This window comes from Terrapene carolina, unplaced genomic scaffold (genome assembly GCF_002925995.2).
Source record: "Terrapene carolina triunguis isolate 2854851 unplaced genomic scaffold, T_m_triunguis-2.0 Scaffold198, whole genome shotgun sequence".
Classification (NCBI taxonomy): Eukaryota; Metazoa; Chordata; order Testudines; family Emydidae; genus Terrapene; species Terrapene triunguis.
In genome coordinates this window covers 4,191,695-4,212,335 of record NW_020664549.1, presented here as the reverse complement: position 1 = coordinate 4,212,335, position 20,641 = coordinate 4,191,695, and the positions used below count along the sequence as shown (strand labels likewise).

The window sequence follows — 20,641 nt, the reverse complement described above, 5'->3', positions numbered from 1 at the left end:
TCATGTGCCGATACTGGGGGCTGTAGAAAGGGCAGATGCAAGGAGGGAAGAGGGAACCCTGCCCTAGTGAGGCCAGGGTAGCAAGTACAGACGACATGCAGCGGGGGGCTGCTCTCCCCACGGGCCCTCATAGCCCAGCGGTAGCTCCATCCAACACCTCCAATAACGCTGTGCTCAGGGACGCTGCTGCTTCTCATTGCTCACTCAGGTCCTGCGAGCAAGTCATGATGGTTGAATCTGCCTCGGAGACAATACGCTCCACTCCCTCCAGCCAGAACGGGGTCAGCAGCCTCACCAACCAGACAGACGGAGGAGGAGGCGGTGGCGGCGGTGGAGGAGGAGGAAGGGAAGGAGGCGGCGGGGAAACCAATGGGGAAATGAGCCCAGTGGAACTCCTGCATTTTCAGCAGCAGCAGGTAGGAAAGAGCCTCTTTCTTCTCCTCCCTTTCTCTCTCTTACTCTGTCTTCCCTACGTCCTGGTTTTTTTTTTTTTTCTTCCCGCAGTCTTTGGGCTTTCGGGACATCTGGAGACCTGCACTGGAAATTATAGAAATGTCGGGTTGGAAGGGACCTCGGGCAGTCATCAAGTCCAGTCCCCTGTGCTGAAGCTGGACCATCCCTGACCTGTGTTTGTCCAAACTTCCAATGATGGGAAGTCCACAACCTCCCTTGGAAGCTTATTCCAGAGCTTAGCTAGCCTTACAGGTTAAATATCAGGAAAAAGTTTAACTTCATCTCCCTTTCTGCAGATTAAGCCAAATACTACTTGCCTGACCCTTCAATGGACATAGAGAGCGATTGATCAGTCCTCTTTGTAACAGCCCTTAACATATTTGAAGACTGTTATCGGGTTCCCCCTCAGTTGTTTTTTCTCAACACTAAACGTGCCCCGTTTTCTTTAATCTTTCCTCAGAGGCCAGGTTTTCTAAACCTTTTCTCCTCTTTGTTGTTCTCCTCTTGAGTCTCCAATTTGTCCACATCTTCCCTAAATTTTGGCACCCAGAATTGGACACAGGACTCCAGCTGAGGTCTCACCATTGCAGAGTAGAGCAGGTCAATTACCTCCCATGTCTTACACAGGACTCTCCTGTTAATAGACCCCAGAATGATATTAGTCTGTTTTGCAACTGCATCACATTGTTGACTCATTTCAATTAGGATCCACTCTCAGCCCCAGATCCTTTTCACAAGAACTACCGCCTAGCCAGTTACTCCCCATTGTGTAGTTGTGCATTTGATTTTTTTCCCATAAGTGAAATACTTTGCACTTAGCTTTTGTTGAACTTCATCTTGTTGATTTTTCAGACAAGTTCTCCAATTTGTCAAGGTTGTTTTGAATTCTAATCCTCTCCTCCAAAGTGCTTGCAACCCCTCCTAGCTTGGTAGCATTGGCAGATTTTGTTACATGCTCCCCGTTCCATTATTCAAGTCAATAATGAAAATATTGACTAGGGCCCAGGACTGACCCTGTGGGACCCCACGTGGTTCCTCCCAATTGGAGAGTGAACCATTGGTAACTTTTCTTTGAGTACGGTCTTTCATACAAGGGTGCTCTCAATCAGGTCCCTCTCAAGTACTGTCTGCAGTGGTATATGGGAGAACACGATAGTTGCATCTGCTCTGCCTGACCTAGGCACCGCACGAAAGAGGAGGCAGGCAGGGCAGGGCTGCTGCTCTCAATACTTCAGTGAGCTTCTGCCGTCCAGCAAACCCCACCTCACCTCAATGTGCATGCCTTGCTCTGGGCCAATCTTGTCACTCACTTTCAGCCAAGAGCATGACTCTCCAAGGGCGCCAACGCTGCTGGAGGTGCTATCTCGTCGATGGGGAGTTCAGACCAAGGACCTCGCCTTCTGGCCCTTAAAGATCCCCTTGGCACACTCGTCACCTTAGGTTTGGGATGTTAGCTCTGATGTTCAGGCCAAATTCCTGCATGGCCAGTTGCACCCCACCTCCCTCAGTTCTCCTGCAGTTTCAGCTGGAGATGTCGATCTGCACTTCTGACTGTTCTTTAGTGTTCCAGTGCACTGTTGGAATGGGTGATGTGCTCTGCTACAGGGATGGCTGCATTTCAGTGCTGGCAGAGTGACCCCTGTGTTGTTATAGTCCATGTGGCTCTGGGATCCTTTCATATGGAATGAATGTAAGACGGTGTCAAAAGCTGAATGCGTGGTGTTGGGACGTCAGGGGAGGGAAAGGGCTGTGAGTTCAAAATGATTGCAAAAACCTGCTGGGCATAAAGTAGGTAGCTGCTTCTCTCTCTGCTCCATGGGCTCTTCCTCTTTACTCTCGGAGATTACCGAGTTCTGCTCCTTCTCTTCCATGCTTTGGGGCTCACAGCCCTGTAAGGAGGGGTGCGCTGGTGAGTGTGCGTACGCCTGCCTGTGTGAATCTGAGTCTGAGCATGCCTGTCTTTGTACAGATGCCTTCCTGCAAATACATTTGTGTGCATGTCTTGGGCTCGGTGTGCCAGTCAGCTCATGTGTGCATATGTCTCAACCTGTGTGTGCATGCGTGTATTTCTGTGTGCATCTCTGTGCTCGTGCACGTAGGCCCTTTTGCACGCGCTGAGTTCTGGGTGCAGGGGTGCATTGGTGCACATATAGCTTGATCTCTGCATGTATGCACACACATGTAAGTTGGGGGAGCTATGCACATGCCCACCAAGTATGTGTGCATACATGCAGCTATGCTTGTGTAGTTTGAGTGTGTGTGTGTGTGTGTGTGTGTGTGCGCACACAACTCTCGCTCACTGTGCTTGAGTGCAGCTGGGGCGGGGGGCCGCATGTGTAGTTTAGGCTGGGGGTGGGGGGTGCGTGCATGCCTGCAGGTTACCTTTTCAAAACAAACTTCGGAGAAAACATAAATTTTCCTCCTCGGATACTAAATAAGGCAATGATCCCAGCCTCGTGTGGAGATCGCCTCCCTGAGCCATAAATTCCAGCGTGAAAGCTGTAAAAAATTGCTGTGTCTGATACTTTAGTAGCGAGCGCTGTAAATCCATTACCTGAATAACAGCCGTTTCTCACGCAGTTAAGCCACTGTTCCCCTGATCTGAAGGGTAATCATGCGTGTAATGCTTCTCCGAGTCACCCCGCCGAACGAGATGCTGCTCGTCCTCTCCCCTCCCCGACAGGGAAGGGGGGTGCGGTTGCCTTCGCAGTGCCCTGCGGAGAGGGCACTGAAATTCACTTAGTGGCAGCGTGTGCTTCAGACTCTCCTAGCCATGGTAAATAGGAGACGCTTGTTCATTCGCAGCCGGGACAAGGCAAAGGGGATGGCAGGCTGTGTGCTTGGAAAGCACAAGTGATTTTGCCAGGGCCCCGGTGGCTTTTGGCACAGGCCGCTGGGGAATGGGTAAAGGCAGTTGATTCCCATTAGTGCCTGGCATTCCTATCGCTCCTGCCGTCTGCCCCCCCCCCCCCGAATGCTCACTCGTCCCCTCACGTGCACCGGGTCACTCCCTTCCCTTCACACGTCCCCGGGTGCTGCATGCAGGCTGCTGGGGGTCAGGCAGAGAGAGCCGTGTGTTAGCACCAGAGGCTCATAAGGCATGTCAGAATGGTTAGTGAATGCAAGGGTCGCAGCACCGCACCTCTGGAGGCAGGGAAGTGCTGGTGGTATCCCTGTTTCATGTATGGGGTAGGGGAGAGAGGGCAAGTGACTGGACCAAGGTTGTGTGAGTCAGTGGCAAGGAGCCCCAATCCTGTTCTCTAGTCACTAGCCTGCCCTTGCCTCTCAGAGTTGGGGAATGGAAGCCAGCAGTCATGGTAGCCAATCCTTGCTCTCAGCATTAGGCAGTCCTCCCCTTCCAGAGCTGGGAACAGAACCTGCGATCCATGAGACCAGACATGGTCTCTGACAAGGTCAGTGTATCTACATGGGTGATTCTTAACCTTTTCCATACCTGGGCCCCCTTTCCCATCCCAGGCACCCCTTCTGCCTAGCAACGTGGGCTGGGTGGGGTGGTCTCGACCCCCAGATCAAGAATGCCATGATCAAGACACCCCGTAGTGAAGCTGTGCTAATGGAGGGTAATTCAGATGTTCGTCAGACACAGTGTTGGGAAGCACAAGCGCAACCCCCTGTAGCGGAGAGGCAATTTGGGGATGTGGATTTTAAAATTCTCTTCGAATCTTTTCCAGCCGTTGTGGTCGTCTGGTCACTGAATCACTGAATGCATTACAAAGTGCTCCTTTAGAACTGGCTGGTGGGCTGAGGCGGAGAATTTACCCATCCCGTTAGCCCTCGTCAGCCTAAATCCTGTCCCTGATGCCGCGGTTTCTTGGCCTTAGCAAATTCTCTTCATCCTGACATTCCAATGGTGTTCGTATCCCAGCTGCCCCAGCCCTGCGGGCACCACCGCCCATCTGGGTCGCTAGTCGGGAGCGATGAGGCAATAGGAGATGTGCTTGGAGTCACAAACTATTCCCCCCCCCCCGCCCTCCTTATCATATAATCCAGGAACAAGGGAGTGTGGGATGATGATGATGATATTTTGACGCTGCATGTGGAACTCTCTGGCACAAGGTTTTACTTGGTGAGCTTCCAAACATGAATGACATCTGCAGTGACAGTAGCTTGAATAGACATTCCTAAGGCCCATCAATCTTTGTGCTTCAGGGAACAAGCTGAACACCAGCTGGGGTCAGGAGTAAATGTCCCCATATATAGAGTTTTGCACAATTAGGTGCTTTATGAAGGTTTTCTACTTTCCTCAGACGCATCTGGTATTTACCCCTGTAGAAAGCAGGATACTGGACCACTGGGCTGTTCCTGTCTGCTGGCTCCCATGTCCCTGTTTGTGCTGCAGTTCCTGAAATGTCTCAGTTTTGTTTTTTTAAACAATGCAAATTCCACAGAGAGTTTAGAAAAATCGTTTATGGGCCATTGAGGTCTATGGGGAGGAAATCATTGGATTGATGCCATCCCCGAAAGGGGGTTGCAAACATACAATCATCTAGGGTTTAGATGCTTGGGGAGTTCCCACAAAATTGTCTCCAGCCTAACACAATGTGTGTTCTTTATTAACACTTAGTTTTGCAAGCCTGGCTTAAATAAACCCCTGGGAGGGAGGGAAGGGGTTGCCCCATTTTACAGAGGTGAAATGACTTGCCCAAGGCAGGAAGAGAAGTCAGAACTGGGACTAGAAGTGGGGAATTCCTGGCTTCTGGTGCCATGTTCACACCACGAGACTGTACCCCTTTGTCTCTCCAGAAGGCGTGTGGCTTTCCAACTGATCGTGGGGCGTGAGAGAGGTCACAGGGAGGATCCTGTGCAGAAGTTCCTCTTCTGCCAAGGCGGGTTCAAACCCCAGAATTGGGCTGCCTGTGGGTCTGGATTTTGGACCAGGTCCCGGCATGAGCTTTTCATTGCGTTCATTCCGGTTGCCACCAGTATATAGCGCGTTCTCTTCCCGCGCTGAGCAAGTGCCCGTCTCCTGAGCTCAGAGTAAACAAGGCCGGGAAACGTGAGCTGGGCTGCGGAGTAATGAGGTGACAGAAGGAGAGAGAGATAAACAGAGAGAGTCAGAAGTCAGGCATCTGACAGGAGTTTAGACTGAAACAAACAGCGCTGGAGAGAGCGCGCACGTCATTTTTGAACAAGACGGAGTGTCTGTTTCCACGCAACGGGCAGAGCTGAAGAGCTTGTTTAAACAGAGATGAAAGGAGTGAGGTGGCTGCACGACCTGCAGCCGGCGCTTGGTCCCAGGAGGGGTTGCCGAATTCGAGTGCAGGAAAGGGGGTTGGGCCGGGCCGGGGGAGATCTTGAGAGCTACCTGCCGGAGTTTTGTGCTAGGAAACTAGTCTGTCGTTCTCGGGACTCTTAACCCTTTGCAGACTGCAGATGCATCCCAAAGGGCTACAGAGGGATCCCACTCAGGAGGTGATTGCCCCGTTCTCACCAGAGCTCTTGGCCCACGTCACGCTGTGGTTTAGGAGGGGAAGGGAAGAAGAGCTGTTCCAATTGAAACTGCCGTGACAGGGTAAGATGCCAGCAGATTGGACTTGCCCAAGCTGGACAGGATCCTCAGCCTTAATGCCTCCCTAAAGAACTGAAACAGCCATTCATGTAAAAGGGGCAGCTCTCATCCTTTCCCCTGCTAGAGACCCCACCTGTCCAGTTATTTCCAGCACAGGCCTTCGCTTGGTGGGGTGAACCCCATGTCCCGATGGGCACACCTTTCGGGGTGCCAAAAACCATTTGGGAGCCCACGAGAGTCCTTGCACCACACTCTGTGCAAGACTGTCTTGCACAAACAGCCCAGTGTGACATCATAAGTGTGTCCCACCAGCTTGGGCTTGAACTAACTTGATTCCACAGCGCCGCCACCTTCCCAATGTGTGCAGGTCAAGACAGATGGCTTGGCTTCCCTGCCATAAGATGTGATTTTTTCCTGTGGAGCTTTAACTGTGACTGATTTCCCCTCCCCCCCCCCCCCCCCCCCCCCCCCCAGCCCCATGTTGTAACCACTATTCCATGTTCTTGTTTCTTTCAAACCTAGGTTTTGCCAGGCAGGGTCAGACCCGGGGTCAATCTAGTTCTGTGCCTTTTCTCTGGCAGCGGCTAACTTGAGCGGCTTCAGAGGAAGGTACAAGAAAACCCCATCATGGACGGTTATGGAATAACCAGCCCCTAGGCAAAGCCTCTCTTCCTGACCTCAGGCAGTTAGTGGTTAGTTTATGCCCTGACCCATGAGGATTAACACAGCCCTTCTGTACTTGTGTATGGTCTAAATGAACTGTGGATGTTCTTATTTTTTTTATACATGGATGGTGCTTGAGCTGAACACACAAGCCACGTGAGTGTAGATTGCACACTTGGTTGTGCAAAATGGGCACATGCCATGCTAAGAGGGACAGTGTGTGCAGTGATGCCCAATTTGCATGCATGTGGGGGATGTGCATATACTCTGCAGCTGCAACCCAGGTGCCGATGGTTTTAGAGACAGTCTGAATGTCATTTTGCTCTGGTGTCTCTTGCTGTCCAATCTCGTGCCAGTTTCAGTAGCTGTTGTGCTGTCCCGTGTCTTGAGCAGCGTAAGATCTGTGTTAACTTAACAGGCCTAACCAAGATCCAAATCTAGCCCTTGGAGTCTGGGTTGATGTCTGAGGGCTGGGTTCTGATCTTGGTTAGCCCTGCTGGTAAACGCAGAGTAAATCCATTGCCGTCGGTGGCTTCACTCTGGATTTACACTGGGGTAATGGGGATTGAAATCAGGCCCCTAGACAACAGCCCCCAGCCTTCTCAGACTGGAGCGTTAGAAACACTTCCTGCCTTGCTTCCGCAGGCCCTATCTGAACAGGGTGGAGGGGAGGGGAGGGATCTTTCCCCTCCCCATCCCCCAAGCAAGGTGATGGCGTTAGGGTTAAATCCCTGGATTTCAATGGTGGGGCCCAGTTGAAAAGCATCCTGGGATTCAATAGCGCGCGCTTACATTGTGGCAGGGGTCACTGGAGGGGAAAGGCCAGCCGGGGTCATGGGAGGGTTGCCTAGCATCTGGGAACTCCCACAGTGGTTGCTGTGGGAACGTCAAGAGACCTCCAGCGTGCTAACATCCTGTAACAAGATTCAAAAGGACCCGGGTCTTTGCACATTAATGAGTTTTTAACTCGGGGGGCTAGTCCCCGCCCTGCCCCCACCCAACAAGACGCCCAGTCAGGTGGGGAAGCTGGGAGGATTGGTGGAACTCCTCCCTTTCCATGGTCCTCCGGCGGGGAGGTCGGGATGGAAACTGGGGACTAAGGTGGTGAGTGGAGAAGAATCACCCGTAGCAGGATGAGTGATGGAGGGGAATGTGCCGGATACCACGGCAACAGGTCCGCACTGCATCCCTGCTGCCCATTGACTGCCGCTGGCTTCACGAGGGGCAGGAGCCGCAGGCGGCAGAACCCCGCCAAGACGCCCACTCCAGCTTTCATCCCAGGCACTTGGTTAGGTGACCGCCTGGGAAATGGTGGCACCAACTGGTTGAAAAGCCTGGTGCAGGATGGGTCTGGTCTGAGCCCGAGCAACTCGTTTGGCCGTTCCTTCATGCTCAATGTTGTCGTCTTAAATCTTGTGTGGCTGGCTCTATGAATCTCTGCCAGGGCTGGGCTCTCGGGGGGAGCTCCTGTCCCTCTCTGAATGCTGATACTGATCGCAGGCTTGTGGTGGGACTGGGCTGGCCCCTAGCTCTTCCCACACCTGACAGGCGTCTGGCCAAGATTTTGAACTAGTGATTCTGGACGTCTCAGTGTCTCTCCTCCTTGGTGCCCAAATGGATGTGCCTTAAATTTGACCAGGCTTCCGGAAAGTTCTGGACCCACCCTCTGGAAATCAGGCCCCTTGAAGGTTATTTCCAATTGAGCACTTAAAAGGTGAAGAACCCCAAATGTCTTCTGATAATCTTGGATCCAGAGATCCCCTCTTAAAATGGGGGTTAAGCCCCCTGTGCTGTGTGAGCCTGGAGGCCAGGCTTGGTCTTCAGAATGAGTCATAAAGGTGATCATCGTAGCATTTTTCTCCACAAAAGTGGCTCTAGTGCTTTGGCCAGACTTGTTCCAAACTTGGTTCACTCCATTCTGCCTCCTGCAATTTTCCTCACCTCTCCCTGCAGTTTGAGCCAGTTAGGGTATAATCTTCCTATCAAAACCAGTTGTGAGCTGTCCAAAGACCTGCCAGCCCTCACTCCAGAGGTGGCTGCATTCCAGTGATGGGTGACTGGTGTGTGTATCTAATGTAAAATGTATCTGGAAAGATTGTGGGGGCTTGGGGGGTTGTTTTTTGAATCCCTCAGGAGAGACGGTGCTAGTGGAATGTAAGGGATCCATGTTATGTTTTTCCATGTGTCTTGCTTCCTATAAAGTTTAGCTCTTCTCTCTTCCTCTTGCCTAACCCAGTTGACCTTGCCCTGTAACTAGTGGAGAATGCAGACCGACAGGCAGCAAGCTCATTTCAGCTCCAGAAGCAGCCGCCGCAGACCCAGCCTTTGGAATAGGTTTACTTCCTATGTCACAGGCTGTGTTTAAACTTCTGCTTCCCAGCTGGGTCTGGATGGAGTGACATTTCATGCAGCCTCCCGCTGTCTCGTGTCTCCCTTCAATGAGCCAGCGTCCAGTCGCAATTGTCTGTGCAGGAGTTTTTTGGGGCTCTGGCGCTGGCTTAGTGGGGGATTCTCTAGGACAATTGGAGACTAATGGGGCCGGCTCCACTGTTGAGGGAGGCCTTCCCCGTTTCCCCTCCCTATGGTCTCCTTCGCCATTCCACAGGAGATATCAAACTCGTGAGTAAGTGGAATGACGCTCCAGGAGGAGGGGGCCAGATGTGCCTTTAGGCACCACTTGAGGATAGTCGATGGAGCTGTTCGGCCCTATGATGTCTAGTGTATTTAGGCACCTCTGGGGTCACGATTGTATCTAGCCCCCCAAAGGGGAGCCTCCCTGTGGCTTCAGCCTGCTTGCCCCAGGCAGGCAAGTCCAGCTCCTCTGAGACGTGGGGCCTAAAGCAGGACTTGGCCAAGAGGCAGGGGGGATGTCTGTGGCCATTGCTGCCCACCCATCGCAGGGCTCAGGAGGGACAATGCCCCCCCCCCGGGGGAGCGGGGACTGGTGCCTAGAACCCTCATCTCCAAGTTGCGCCAGTACTCTGATGTTGCCCTCGAGGAGTTAGGGAAAACTTGGTCTCCTTGAAGTCCCTTTGTTGCGGGGCTTTGAGGAAGGAGGGCGTCTCTGCCATCGGCGGGTCGCTCGGCATGGGCAGGCACTTCTTTTGTGTGAGTGACTTGCACCAGACAAGGGAACCTTCCAACTTCAGGCAGCTGGGAGAGGGGGGAGGGGAAGGGAAGGGGAATGAGAAGGGGGGAGGCAGTGAGCCAGAAAGGGAGAAAAGGGGGGTAGGTGGAAGGAGAAGGGGAGGGAGGTTCAAGACAGGGAGGAGGAGGTGGGGGGAGGCAGGGAAGGATTAAGAGGTGTTGGGATGGGAAACCAGAGGAGGGGGAGATCTCAGCAGGGAAGAGGAGATGGTGGGATGGAGGTGGGGCATAAGGAGGGAGGTGGGTGAGTAACGAGGGAGGGTTTTGTCTTGGACAAACCATCAGAAAACTTGCCTTTTTAATTAACCCATGGGGTTTTTCAAAAATGACTTTTAAAGGCAGCCCCCTACCCCAAAACCAGCTGGCAGCGCATCCTGGAAGATCAACTTCCCAACCAGCAACTACAGCTCACTCGCGCAGGAACCCATATGGGAGGTTAGAAACCATGAACTCTTTCAGTGCAGATTGAAGGCTTGGATTTTCAGTGCAGTCAGGTGCTCGATGTCCCTGGAAATCTCCTAAATCCTAATGAGTTTCACTGGGATGTGAGCACCTAACTCTCCTTATGCTCTGGAAAACCCAGCTTCAGACTGCACAATGCTTGCCTCCATCCCCAAAATCAGCACTCCCTCCTGCTCCTCCCTTTGTCGCTGAACCTGTCAGCCTGAGGCCTCCTGGTAGCACACTTTCCAACTTGCAATTATCTGGAAAGGGCCCATCTGGAAAAGCCATCCCATCCGTCTGCTGTAATATTTGTTCTGTGCTTTAAAAAAAATACTATTTATTGCAGGCATATGTAAAATAAATGTTAAGGTATTAAACAAAAACAAGACACCAAACTTATAACCAAATCAGCCGTTTTTCTTATTGAAAAGGAGATGGAGGTGGTGGTGGGGAGACACTCTGGTGTGGATATAAAAGCATGTGCTCGCATTTCAAATGTATTATGTCATATGCTATTATTAGGGTATTTAAGATAAAAATGAGACTAGAGCACTTAAGTGAAACTCATCTCTCTGTTAGGTTGCCTGATTTATATTTCATATATGACTGAGCATAAATGTTTAATTTTTTTTTTCCAAGCACGGGGAGAAAGGGAATTGTTGGGAGCAATGGTCAGACTTGTTCCTTGTGTTCTCCGTTAGTGAAAATGGATTTAACCCCTTTAGCCAAGGAGGATCGAAGTCCAGAAGCGTTAGGGTGTGTGTGGCAAAGGGGAGAACAGCTGGGGCCAAGAGAGAGTTGAAAAAGATTTTTCCTTTTTTGTAAAGAATTCTGTCATTTTATTAATTTTGATCTCTTGGAGCCATTTGGTTCTGATTATATTAGAATGGGGATGGAGGAAGTGGAGTGGGGGAGTGGTTTTCAATATGGCATCATTTACGGTTAATATCCATCTAAAAATATCTGTTTTATTTTAATAGTTCTAATTCTGGAATGTGACGATGTCATTTTTATAAGGGTAGTGTAAAAATAATTTATAATCTTTTTATTCCCCAAAAGCTCTTTTGGGGTAAAAGGAGATTGGGGTGGGGGGGGGGTAAAAAATCATTTTTTATAGTCCCCTCTTTCCCCCCCGATCTCTATTTTTTGTTAATTTAATTTTTTTGGTGTTTTTTTTTTTTTTTATCATTGGAGGTTAAGGCCCCATTGAAAGCTTTTGTCCCATCCAGGTGGGAATTCCCTTGGTTAGTTTCAGCCACTGTTTCATCCCCATGCTGTATGGAAATCCACACCCTCCTGGTGCAGTAAAGAGCACATGGTCTTTTGGCCTCTCCTGCTGTAGTGTCTGGGTGACTACTGTTAATTAAAAATGTGCTGTGTGGTTTTTTTTTTTTTTTTTAATAAAAGACTTGGCCCTAATATTTTTATGCTTTTATTCTGCAAAGATTTTCCAAAGTGACCCAGTGATTTTGGAACCCCGGCTTGAGACCCCTTCAAGGCACCTGATTTTTCAAGTGCCTGAGCACCCACCCCTCTGAAAATCATGCCCCATGCTCTAGTTGGGCATCCCTGATCATGAGTCACTTCTGAAAACATAGGCTTGTCCTCTTGGAGTATCCAAAGTGCTATCCATCTGGGTTCTCTGTGTACCAGCATCTATCACCATAGCATCTGAGTGCTTAAGCACTGCTGTTAGCCCAGTGGCTACCTTAGCTGGCTGGTATGGTCTTAACTCTCCCAATTCAGAAATTCATTTAACTGCCTGCGTACATACTTAATGCTGGGCCCTGAAGGCTATCAAGTTCTGAAGAACCCAAAGAAGAATGGAGTTCCTTAAGGAGAGAGCCTCTACTGAAAATGCCTTGCCTTCCATTCCTGGCCTCCCCTCTAAGTGATCATCCCAGCTAATCCAGTCCTGACTTGGAGGCGCTTCTCTTGCGTTTCCATGCTGGTTAGTTCTGGGGTTTCTCCATTAAATGGTCCTGTGGGGACCCGGCTCTCCCCGGCAGTAGTAATAATGCCTAGCTCTTGTATAGCAATTTTCATCTCTAGCTCTCAGTGCTGTACAAAGGTGGTCAGCATCATTATCCCTGTTTTACAGCTTGGGGGGAAACTGAGGCACAATGAAGTGCAGCGCAGGGAGTGACTTACCCAGGGTCACCCAGCAGGCCAGGGATAGAAATGGAACCCAAGTTTCCTGAGTGGCAGGCTGCTGCTCTAACCGCTAGGCAAGAAGGTTGTTCAGCAAATCGACTTGCCATATGGGCTGACGAAAGGCACAGGTTTGATTCCCATTGGAGTCTGTGTGGAAGCTCAGTCTCTAAGGCCCGTTCAATTTTTAGTCTCTCCTGGGACTGCCAACATGGAGGCCACTTAGTTCTAACTGGTGGTGGTTTTTTGTGATGGGGATAAAAACAGGACTTCTAGGAACGAGGGATGGGACGCACCAGATTCATCTCGTACAGGAGGACAACTTCATCACCAGGTTCATTTGCTCCTTGGCTTGCTTGCTTTGCTTTGCTCGCCAGTAGATATGAAACCTGGCCTAGAGAAGGTGCATTATTCCAGGGAAGAATTAAATGCCATGTGTCTTGGGTGGAAAGCTGGATAGCAGACTGTTCCTGCTCTGAGATCCCCACACACTGACTTGTGATGACCCGCTTTCTTCTGATATTAGAGGGGGGAATACAGTATTTATTTCAACCATAGCATGAACTCAAAGGAATCAGGCTCTCAGGTGAAAAGAGAACAGCCTCTCCAGACTCGTTAGCCAATAGAGCTGTGGTTATTCAATTTTTCCAGTGCGTCCTGGTGGGGAATTCTCACTACAGCAGAATCTCTTATTTCTTCTTGGGATCTGATACTAGCATAACACTTCTGTTGTCCGGACATTGCGTTCGCCACACCCGGGATTAATCTGAGACTCTTTTTTTCCTAGTAGTTCTTGTTGCTCTGGAGTTGTACAGCCTAGCTGCAAAGAAGCAGATGAAAATCAAGTATGAAGCATATACAAAGAAATCCAGACACCCCGTTTCAGAAAGCCCTGGGCTTTGGGGCAGTTTTGAATCTGGATCTAGATGGGAATTTAGAAATAGGGGAAGCCTCTTTTTCCAAGGAACTAAGGGCTTGTATACATACAAAGGGCTTTTTGATACTACTTTTACTATATCTGTTTAGAAACTGGTGTCATTAAGTGGCGTGATCCTCTAATGTGGACGCAGTTATACCAGTACAATGGTGCTTAAGCTCTACAAACTGTGCCAGTGTACTGGTACAACTGCATCCTCACTAGGGGTCTTCCTGATCTTAGCTTTGTTGGGTAAACACCCCTCACAGAAATAGTTAACTCAGCACAAAACCACTATGTAGGTCAGGTCTCTTCCCCTTCCGCCACCCCAACATTTGCATTTCCTCTGCTCAGTAACAGTTGCTGCCACTGGTCTTGTAAATGGGGAAGCCAGGCGGTGTCAGCTGTTGATGTGTCTTAGATCTTACAAACTTCTTTTTAAAATGGGCTAATTTACTGATCAAAGACAATCATCCAGGAGACAAATTGGACACAAACTATTTGTTCCTAATTGTGGCTATCGCACTAATGTCTCGTTGAATAGCACCGTGGAGCAGGGTACAATTAACCCTCCCCTTCTTCCCCCCCCCCCATTTCATAGATCATTAGCAGGAGGTGAAGCCAAATTCTCTTCTAAATGGGGACCTTTTTTTCTTTTTCCCATGTTCTCAAAATTAAATAGCAAAGAATTATGGGTAACTTGGACTTCATGCTTTCTAGCTTTAAGAGGTGGTCCATACTGCTAACTTCAAGTGTTGCTTTTTGAAGCTAATCTTCTGGCCTGTTGAAAGAGGTTAGCAAGTGCAAGTGACCTGTCCAAAAAAACTTGCCTTTCATATCTGCTCCCATCTCAAGGTGGTTCTGGCCCTGGTTGGGAGCCCCAGGTTGGAATCTGGTAGAGAAAGCACCCATCGTAAATCAAGCAAGACTTTTGTAAGTGCAGCTTCATTGTTTCCTGAGGAAAGACAGCAATGGACTGAGGTCATCTCTGGGTGGCAGTGAATATCCCATGACGACCCGCTTTCTTTGCTTGCCAAGTGACTCTCACTGAGTTTGTTAGAGCTGGGCCAGAGCTGTACAGTTCTGCTCCCGCAAGGTTCTGGGGTGTTGAGAACCTGGATTATGGGTTGGGCTGGTCTCTGAGCCTTTCATACACTGGCAAAATGGGTCACCTGGGGATCAAGATGAATGATGATCCCTCTCTGATCATGCCATTACCTCACCCCTATCACTAGTAAGTAGGAGTAAAATTCTGGTTTTCCCCCATACAGCTATGCCAATGCATCTCCGTTCTGACCAGCAGCTGTTCTAGATCTCAGCAGTCTCTCCTGAGTAGTGGATGTTGCCTCAATGACCATTTGACCTGTGGTGATGGAGTAGCTAACCTGAATGCTAAGCCCCTGAAAAAGATGAAAGGCTAATGCCGTGGGTCCCCATCTTCCTGTATGGCTGTCTCAGAGAAGCAAGTTAAGCCCTTGGGTTTTGCCAGCCAGTACCAGTCATCTCCCATTCAATTCTAACCCACCAGCCCGAGCCCTGGCTCTGTGGTGACTTAAATCACACACAAATGGGCTGTGTGGGCACGGGGCTCATCACTGAGGTAGGAGAGGGAGCTCCGAGTGCAAGTTGCTAGAGTCAGTCAAGTCTGCGGGGTTAGAATAAAACTTTCCTTGGTGGCAGGTCCAGTCACTGCAGGGCACCTTGCACTGAAGCAGCTGGGGCTGGTGGAGACAGCATGCTGGTGTAGATGGACCCCGGGTCTGGTCCAACCTGGCCGTCCCCATGTCGCATGACCAGCTCAGTGACTCTGAGCCATCGGGTGAGTGCACTGATGGTGTAACGTGGTCTCCACTACACAGCAGAGTTGGGAGGTGCTGCACCTCCGCCTCCCAGTCATGCCTGCGTGCTGGCTGTCTGATTGAAAAATGCTCGCGCCAAAACAAAACTGGTGCCAGTCTTCTTAGCAGCAGGTAGTTGGAATGGAAAGCTGTCCCCTACCCCACACCCCTACCCTTTCCCCCCCCCCCTCGTCCCCCGCCCGACAGATATCTCTGTAACTTCTGTTGGTTTCTCGGCCATCCCTGGCCATCTGGCAGGGCCAGGGGGGTAGGAGAGAAGGGGGTTGCTTCTCTGGGCGAGCTGCAGGGCTGTCATGGGGAGGCCCCTGTGTGAGATTGGAAGGCCATGTCATTTTTTCCTGTAAATCTTGTAATTTCGTGCTTCAGAGCACAACAAAGTGAGAGAGTCAGCAGGGAGTGAATTAAATTGCCCCATGAGAGCCTGTTCGGGGTGGGCCTCCTGCATTCCATCCGCGCCTCCTCGGCGCACGTGTGCCCGCTTGTCATGGGCGTCCCCGTCTCCAAGTGGCAGGGCTTCGTCCCGTCTCCCCCGGATCAGCCTGGCTTGGTGCCCTTTTGACACAAGGCCTGGCGTTGGCACGAGCCGTATTCTTCTTGTTCAAGTAATTTGCCAGCTTAATAAACCCATGCAGACTTTTACAGGGTTCCCAAAGCCTCATAAAACCAGGGGCTGTCCCCGCATCTCCCCGCGAACAAAGCTCTCCTTGTGTGGCTCGTGCAGTTAAAACCGGGTATCTCGGAGCCCTCAATTGCTGGCTACAGCAGCACGATCTCCTTTGGCAAGCTGGGCTTCCGATCGGCTCAGCCGTCACGCTGAGGCATTGCCTTCGCTCAGCTTCTCTCCTTTTGTGTGTCTGCTTTTTCCTCTCTGTCCCATGCTTAACTTCTAGAGAGCTGTTGGGAAAATAATTCGGAGAGTTTAGAGAGAGAGAGAGAGAATTCCGGGCAGGCAGCATTACCTAGTGGTTAGATCGGGGTGAGACCGGTAGCTGGCACTCATGGATTCTTCTCTGGACTCTGGCGCTGACTTGCTGCGTGACCTGGAGCAAGCCACTTCCTCCTCACTCTGTGCCTCTTCTCCCCCCGCCCCATCTGCAAAATGATCTCAAAGCACTTTTTGCAAAGATCAGCTAATTTAGCCGTGCAGCTTCCCCTGTGAGTTCAGTGGTGTCCCCATTGAAAGAGAAGGAAACTGAGGTTCGGGGGGTGGGGTGGGGAGGTGTTAATGGATTTGCTCAAGGTTGCACAGTAGGCCAGCAGAGTTGGGGATAAAACCCAAGATCTCTCACTCCAAACCGAAATCTGCCCTTCCTCTTACAAAGACACAGTGAAGCGTGAAGGTCCTTGGGCAAAAGTGGCTATAGAATTACCTCACTGTGCGATACCAGTGAGGGATATAGTCAAAGGTGACATCGCTGGTCTTTACACATAGTGCATGTGGGGAGCAGGCTGAGGTACAGCCACAAGGGTGTCCAGGTCTGCTTGTGCCACTGCAAAGAATTGCACAGTGCTGCCCTGTGCTACATCCGTGCAGGCTTGCTAGTGCCTGATTGTGTGTTCCCGTGCACCTTTGGAGTTCCTCTTGCAGCCGACATGGAATTTCTGCTCCTCACAGGGATGCTGCCAGCTTGAAATCTAGTCAGTTTCAAAAAAGGAATTTTAAAAAAGTAGCTTCAGGTTCTAAACTTGCCCCCGAATCCTCTGGCCAGTTTTTTTGTTTTCTTCACAATGATATTTTCCCATTTCTTTTTGAGGTTTGATTTTTCTCTGCCTTTCACTGTGGGAAAGGTCCACACAAACAACAGAGGAAATTGTCTCTGCGGGGGAAACTGTAACACTGAGCCTGCACAAACCACTGTCAGATGAGAGGAGTGGAGAATTCAGCGTTAATTTTGCAGCTTGTCTGAACACAAAAGTTTTCTAGGTAGAGGTACAACCCTCTTAGGGTGTACTGATAGTGGTGTAAAGATATCTTAGACTGGAATATCTATTCCCATATGGGAAAGGGAACCTGCTGTACTGGATTAAGGACTTTTATACTAGCTGTCGCCACACAAGGGGTTGCAGTGGTTTAACATTCAGTAAGAATCATGCCCCTGCCTGATATAGTTATATCAGTACGTAATCTGTGCGTAGAGCAGGCCTTATGTATAGGTAAATAAAAAGAATTTCATACAGAAGCGTGACTTCTAAGTGGACAATGATGCATTTTCTGTCCCTACTGCAGACTGGCAGGAATTGTGCTCATAATACACCTCTACCCCGATATAACACAAATTCAGATATAACGCGGTAAAGCAGCGCTCCGGGGGGGCGGGGCTGCGCGCTCTGGCAGATCAAAGCAAGTTCAATATAACACGGTTTCACCTATAATGCGGTAAGATTTTTTGGCTCCCGAGGACAGCGTTATATCGGGGTAGAGGTGTAATTTGTAGTAGTCTCGTTCTAGTCTGGGCGTTTGTGCAAATTTGGGGTTTGATCATCCTGCAGCAGGTTCACGTGTTTGGGTTCCTCCCCCCCCTTTCCCCACCAAGTTTTCTTTTGAACAAACTAAAAAGTTCAGCATGAAATTGGGTAGAAACTGCCCTGAATTTTCAGGTAGAAACAGTCATTTGGTAGTTTTGCACAAACCCATCAGCCTGGGGTTCCTTGAGAAAGAAGTTTTATGAGCCCTCTGATCTTGTCTTCACTGGAGTGGGGGGGAGATTGTGTTGTTTATTTGATTAGCTACCACAAGGTAAAATGCTAGTGATAGTTTAAGCACGTTTAAATTTTTATACAAGCACCTTGGTGCTTTTCCCCTTTTCTTTGGGAGTTGCTCCCTGTAAACACCTGCAAAGCTACCTCTTTATCCACCTTCAAATTCCTCCTCAAAACTCTTTCCCTTGCCATCATGCCTTGACAGTGGCTAGGCTGATGGTGCCCTGAGACATCTGTCTATCACGCTGACCAACTCTTGTCATTTCCTGGTCCTCCCCGATCTGTCTGGATCCATCTGCTGGTCTCTTGTCTTGTATTATACTTCAATTGGAAGCTCTTTGGAGCAGGGATTGTCTGTTCTGAGTGTACAGGGCCTAGCACATTGGGGTTCTGCCCCATGAGTGGGACTCCCAGGCACTACAGTAATACAAATAATAATGAGTTATCAGGTCAATGTAAAGACTACAGGGGAGGGGAGGGGAGGGTTTGTCTTGATGTGCTCATACATGTGGAAACACACTGCCTTGTCTTCCCTAGGATTTTACCTCGTGTTTGTTCCACGTAGTAACAGGAGGTAAGAAAATACCGTCATTCCTAGTGAAGATGTGCCCTCAGAGGGTTTGTTTTGGGTTTTTTTTTCTGATGATGAAACCTAAAACCAGGTGAATTCTGGGCGTGATTTCCTTGTGGTCATTTTGCACCAGCTGCCTACTGTTCTCCTGGTTCCCACCTTCCCTGTAAGTTCCTCTGACGAATTTCTTGCCCCCCGACCCCCCGCTTTGGCCTTGAAGCACTCAGTTTATGCCCAGCAGCACACAAAGGTAGATGGGTGGATTGTTCATTATTCTGTTGTCTTGTGTTTTCCAAAGGACTGGGAGTCCATCAGTACCAGTGGATTGACTTAAGTGCCTAAATACGGTCCTAAGAGACCAATTTCAGCCTCCCCCTCCATGTGTTTTGAAGATCTTGGGCTTTTGACTTTCATTGATTTCATAGAGTGTAAGCCAGAAGGGACAATTAGATCTAGTCTGACCTCCTGTATATCCCAGGCTATTAAATTTCCCCCTGTTATCCCTGTGTTGAGCCCAATAACTTTTGTGTTAGACTAAAGCATTTTAGTCTTCTGGAGTCTAAATTGTAAGTGTGCCACAAATGCAGAATAAGGTTGCCACTCTCCAGAGCGGTTGCTTGATTCACAAACACAGCTTGGTTTCTGTCTGCGCTGCAAAACTGACATGTGCTTTTAGCTGTGTTTGGGGCACAACTCCATTTGTTTGGGTCCCTTGATGTGGTATATTCTGACAGTGGAGCTGGAACTGCACCATATCAAGATGTACTGTACCACAGTGTATTCGTGTGTGTGCGTGTGTGTGTTTACTGGAGAATGGGGTCTAAATATCAAAGGATTTTCTTTCTGTGTGTGTGTAGTAGATGCAACTTGCAATAAGGCCCCCCAGCTTCAGTAGCCACTTCGAAATAATCTCAAGATTTGCCTCTTGCATCTTACAGTTTGTCTACATGGGAAAATGGACTGGTATAGCTATTGCTTTGGAAGCAGATTAAGCCAAACTGAAAAAGGTGCTGCTGTTCCTGAATAAGAGAGTGCACACAGTGAGCTAATCCAGAATAACTAATGCACTTTCAAGTCACACCCTGCCTTATTGCAGAAATAACTTCCCGGTGTAGACAAGACCTAAATTAGACCCTTGGTTTAAACAGTAGCCAGCTAATCTTTTTTTGATGGTCCATTGGATGGCTGCTTGAGAGTGGTTTGCGTGTTTGGTCAACACTAGATAATTATGCAGACTGTATGTGTGTGAATATATAATTATACTGCGTATATGCTATATATGTGATGGACAACCTGATTTGCTTGTGTCCTGTGTAATGCGCACACAACAACACGGATTACATTGAAATGGCATATTCATTAATCTAATGACACTGTGTAGGTGTAAGTATGTATGTAACTATATTATGTGCCTTACCCCTACCCACGTGCATTTGTATATGTAATTACTCTGGATATATGCAAGTGAGTGTGCTAATCTCTCCGCTTTCGAGTGTAAATTCAGCTGCCCCTCCAAACAGTGTGTACGGTACAGTATATAATGTATAAATGCCTGACGGAAAGTAACTTTGTTCTTTATAGATGGAAATGTGGAAAATTAACAAGCGGCTCTTTCTTTGGGACACACCCTGCAAGTGCCTCCGCTGCCTAGGAGCGCACAGCCGCCTCTTGGAAGCCAGGGCCTTGATTTACGGCCCTGGCGCTGACAGCTCACTGGAACCCACATGCTGTTTGCAGCACCGCCAAGCTGGGCTATGACCCTCCGACCTCTCCCCCTCCACTCCCCCCTCCTGTCTCTGCGCTGTAATAAAAACCTGTCTTGCAGGCAGGACTACAATGACTTTGTTGTTCAGAAAGGTACCCCTCCCCACCCCCACCCCCAAAAAAAATCTTTAAAAGCAAAAAATAAGGAACGTATGAGGAAACGGACCTGGGAGCAGCAGCCCGGATTACCACAGGATTGTTTGTGTTAGAATTTATTCCCTTCTCTTTGCCTGCTCTCAGCTCCTGAATGAAACCTCTCTGTCCTGTGCTTCTCTCACTCTTTTTTGCACGCCCTCTCGGTTTCTTTCACACGTTTGCCGTCTTTCACCAGCTCTCGTGGACGCTTTGGCTCTTCCGCACGTTTGCGCATGTGCATTCTCTTGTGCATGCCTCGTGCTCACGCACTCATTCTCGCAGTTACTCTCTTCCTCGTGCCCTGGTGC

General features: G+C 49.5%; 1 protein-coding gene across 4 annotated transcripts in view; it reads left to right on the top strand.

Moving 5' to 3' along the window:
- Window positions 1–20,641, top strand: part of LOC113407097 (forkhead box protein P4-like) — a 131,324-nt gene that overhangs the window by 42,531 nt on the left and 68,152 nt on the right. For all 4 annotated transcript variants that reach the window (XM_026655139.1, XM_026655138.1, XM_026655137.1 and 1 more), the window contains exon 2: window positions 209–416. In XM_026655139.1, the coding sequence (XP_026510924.1) occupies window positions 225–416 (192 nt within the window). In that variant the 5' untranslated portion in view covers window positions 209–224. The remainder of the gene's footprint in view (window positions 1–208; window positions 417–20,641) is intronic.